The 4,294-nt window shown below is 42.8% G+C and overlaps 1 protein-coding gene across 1 annotated transcript in view; it reads left to right on the forward strand.

The window, feature by feature from the left end:
• CCDC138 (coiled-coil domain containing 138) overlaps positions 1 to 2,880 on the forward strand; it is a 98,875-nt gene extending 95,995 nt beyond the window's left edge. Inside the window, exon 15 of the mRNA XM_006873045.1 lies at positions 2,715 to 2,880. Within this exon, the coding sequence (XP_006873107.1) occupies positions 2,715 to 2,880 (166 nt within the window). The remainder of the gene's footprint in view (positions 1 to 2,714) is intronic.
• Positions 2,881 to 4,294: the final 1,414 nt, after the last annotated feature.

The following is a 4,294-nucleotide window of genomic DNA, read 5'->3' on the forward strand; positions in this document are numbered from 1 at the left end:
GTCTTAATAAACCCTGCCTTCCTTTGTGTAAAGCTCCTCCCTGAAATAAAACGGAGGCGCAGACCGAAGCCCGCATGTGTTATGGCTTGCAGGGCATGCGTTACTGCCTGCAGGGCTGTGCTTTTACTGCCTGCAGGGGCCATGATGCCTGTAGTCCAGGGTCTGCCCGCCAGTTTCGCATCCACTCTGGTCTCGGAGTGTCTTCTTGTCTCTCTTGTTGCATCTTTGTGTGTATTCTTTCTCTATCTCTGTCGCCGCCAGATCTCCCTACTTCGTGAACCAAACTCTCATGTCGAGGTCGGTTCTTGACAGGTATAATACTTGACTTTGTCTTCTTGAGCTGCCCTTTGAAACTTTTAATCACCTCTTTTACTTCCTCAATTCATGCATTTGCTTTTGCATCTCTACATTGGAAAGCAAGTTTCAGATTCTCTTTTGACATCCACTTTGGTCACTTCCTTCTTTCTTGTCAGGCTCATGACCATTTTCATTCTCCTTGTATGATGTTCTTGATGTCCTCCCACAACTCTTCTGATCTGTGGTCTTTAGTGTCTAATGCATCAAATCTGTTCTTCTGATGATCTCTAAATTCAGGTGGGATCTATCCAAGGTCATATTTTGGCTTTCGTGGACTGGTTTTCATTTTCTTCAGCTTCACTTTGAATTTGCATATGAGTAATGGATGATCTTGCTCTGGGTGATGATATGATGCTTTTCCATCATCTCTTTCCATAGATGAAGTCAGTTTGATCTCTCTGTGTTCCATCTGGTGAGGTCCATGTGTATAGTTGTCTCTCATGTTGTCTAAGGAAGGTATTTGCAGTGAAAACACTGTTGGTCTTACAAAATTCTATCAGGTGCTCAACAGCATGGTTTCTGTCACCAAGGCCATATTTTCCAACTGCTGATCCTTCCTCTTTGGCTCACCCTTTGCATTCCAGTCACCAGTGATTATCAGTGCATCTTGATTGTATGTTTGATCAGTCTCAGAGTGAAGAAGTTGGTAGAATTCTTCAGTTTCACCCTCACTGGCTTTAGTGGTTGGTGCATAAATTTGCATAATATCAGTAGTAACTCGTCTTCCTTGTTTGAGTATGGATATTATCCTAACACAGACAGCGTTGTACTTTATGACTGATCTTGAACTGTACTTTTTGATGATGATTGTGACTCCATTCCTCTTTGATTTGTCATTCCCTAGCAAACCATTTGATTGTCTGATTCAAAATGGCCAGTACCAGTCCAGGTGTTGATCTTTTGTGTTCCATTCAATTTTGACAACTCCAGTATCCCTAGATTCATGACTGTACATTCCATGTTCCAATTATTAATGGATATTTCCAGCTGTTTATCCTCCTTTTGAGTTGTGCACCATCAGTAAATGAAGGTCCCAAAAGATATACTCCATTTCTGTCATCACGGTCTCCTCTACTTTGAGGAGGCAACTCTTCTCCAGTCGTATTTTGAGGGCCTTCCATCCTGAGGGGCTCATGTTCCGGCACTCTATCTGACAATATTCTGGTGCTCTTCATCATGTTTTAGTATTCAGAATTCTGGTGCTGACTCTGTTCCACTTCCGTTTGTTAGGTTTTTGGGGCTAAACAGTCATAAGCAGTCTGCCTCCCTTTATTTCTAGTCTTTCTTAGTCTGGAAGCTCGGCTGAAACCTGCCCACCATGCATGGACCTTGTTGGCATGTAAAATTCCAGTGGTATAGCTTCCAGCATGACCGCACATGCAGCCACCCCAGAATGACAAAGTGACAGATGAGTGGCGGCCTCAGTGTACAGGTCATTGGTAGGACCTTCTTTTTCTCTCCTGTGCCTGCAGGCTGACCTCTCTCTGGCTCTGGGCCTCACCTCCGGCCTGTTTACACAATGTTGCTATGCTCTACTAGAGCTGCTGACAAATGTCCTACGACTGTCACTTCCCCAACAAGCTCCATCCAAGGCACTGAATTCTGGTCTGTGCATGAGCAAACCTAGCTCTCCCACTTGAGTGCCTGGAAACAGCTGACTCTAGCAGCAAGTCTCCTGCCCAGAGGCACACGCTGGGCTGTTCTGGGGTCTGGGAAGCCCACTGCTTGGGCTCCGGTTCGGGTTCTTGGTTCTGCAGCTGTTTCTCTGTCCCTCCTCCAGCATCTCTGCATCCTATCCCGGAGCAGTGGAGAGTCAGTGTGCAGGGATCTGGGGTTCAAAAGACATGCTCCACTCCCGGCTCTCCTTCCTTGTGGGTAGGGAACCCCCCATTTCCTGCTTCTGAGATGACTCATTTTATACCTTCCTTAGAGTTCAAGTTCTCACAGTGGACTCTGTTGTTGTTCATGGCTGAGTCATAGAATACTGTCAATGTCTTCTCCCACCTTCCCTGACCCAGAGTCCTTAGGAACAAAGCTGTTTGGTGAGTTGTGTATGTCGGGTAGCGGAGCCACGTGAAGTCATTCCCTGCCCTGCTTGAGCTCAGGTCTGGGTGGTAGCAGACAGGGTAAGAGAAGCGTCGTCCAGGGCAGCGTCTTCCCCTTTCCATGGATACTTTCCCACTTCAGTCCTGTCACAAAACTGCTTCGTCTCCACATCGGAATCCGTCAGTGACCTGCATCCTCCACTGCTTTTAAAACAAACAACCCTGACCCCACAGCACTAAGATGGCTCTCTGTCATTACACATAGACTCCTGCTGTGTGTGTAATTAAACGAATGTGCTTGTTCTCTTGCAGGAGTAATAAGAAGCTCTTTGAACTCTTTACAATCCATCTGATGTTGCAAGAAATGCAGAGGACAACACACCCAGAGCATGCCTTTCTCTGCATTAACCTGAACTCAACTCTGTTCAATTTGGGTTTAACAAAATCCAACCCCCTGGTCTCCACCGCTAGCCATTAGACTGTGTTGGTTTTGTTTTTGTTTTTGATTATCATATATAGCTTATTTTATCTATCTACATATATATGTATATATATATGTGTATTTATATATATATATATATATATAATTTTTAAAACTAAGAATCACCCATGTAACTAAAATTTTATCAAGTTTATCAGTAGCATCATTTATCATGAAAGATAATTAGATTTCTTTCTTTTAAAACTTTTTAAATGAAATCTACAGCAGGCAAAGAATGTTTGGAATTTTTAGTTTTACTGAGGCATTACTAATGTACAATACAGTATGTTTAGAATTCGTGATATTAATGATACTGGGGTCACTTTTTTATGTTTTAGGAAATTTTTCTTATAAAATTATGTGATTATTTGGAATAAAATTGGTGCATATATGAGAACAGTGTTAGAGCATTTTGTCATTCTGTTGTCTTATTGTATTTGTTAATCCCCTTTTAGATGTAAAAAGTATGTTTTTAACTATAAAGATATTAACTGTCTTCATATCATAACTTCTTTATATAGCCTAGATTTCTAAATGTTACTTTTTGTTTAAAAAACTTTAGGAAAATAGTTAAAAAACAGTACTATACTTTAGGAAAATAGTTAAAAAACAACACTATACTTTAGGAAAATAGCTTAGAATCTTGGCCTCCTTTATTTTTCCAAACGCTGGCTGCAGATCAGAATGTCGAATGTCGATGAAGACCGCACGCTGCTGTCCTCTCATTGGAGCTTCTAGACTGAGAAGGGAATCCTGCCAGTTTACTGCCAAAAATGAGCCAGAGTGAGCCCAGTGGACCACAGGCAGCGGTCATGGGAATGGTACAGGCTGAGGGTTGTGTTGAGTGTTGTTGTGTTGGGAACTGACAACACAGTGACATGTATAATGCAGATTTTTCAAAATTAGAAAAATAAACACAAGTATCTTAGTTCTACCACCCAGAGACAACCCGTGCTATAGCCAAAGATGTGTAACGTGGCCAGAGGTCTGAGGAAGGTAGAAATGGTGGAATGCAGGGCTGGGAACACTACACTGAGGAAGAAGGAAAAGTAGCCTTATCCAGAAGACACAACCAACGCACACACTACCAGTGTGTAATTAGAGTTCAGAATCCAGAAGAAAGGGTCAGGAAGCTGTCTGACCTCTTCAAATCATATGAGAAAACGTGCCGTTTAAAAAAGCAGGAAGCCATAGGAGAGGAACAGGTGGAGGTCCCTGTGAAAAGCCTTCTTACCTGAACGCCAAAGTGCAGAAGCAAACAAAAATGCAATTTGGAAATGAACAATAACGTGATGGCTACTTCAGAAAGCAGACGTTCTCTGAGAACACAGAGGACACCGAGTTGGTACCCAGAGGAGGGTGGACGATGATACTCTCTGAGAACGCAGAGGACACCGAGGTGGTACCCAGA

The sequence above is a fragment of the Chrysochloris asiatica genome, unplaced genomic scaffold (assembly GCF_000296735.1).
Source record: "Chrysochloris asiatica unplaced genomic scaffold, ChrAsi1.0 scaffold00220, whole genome shotgun sequence".
Lineage (NCBI taxonomy): Eukaryota > Metazoa > Chordata > Mammalia > Afrosoricida > Chrysochloridae > Chrysochloris > Chrysochloris asiatica.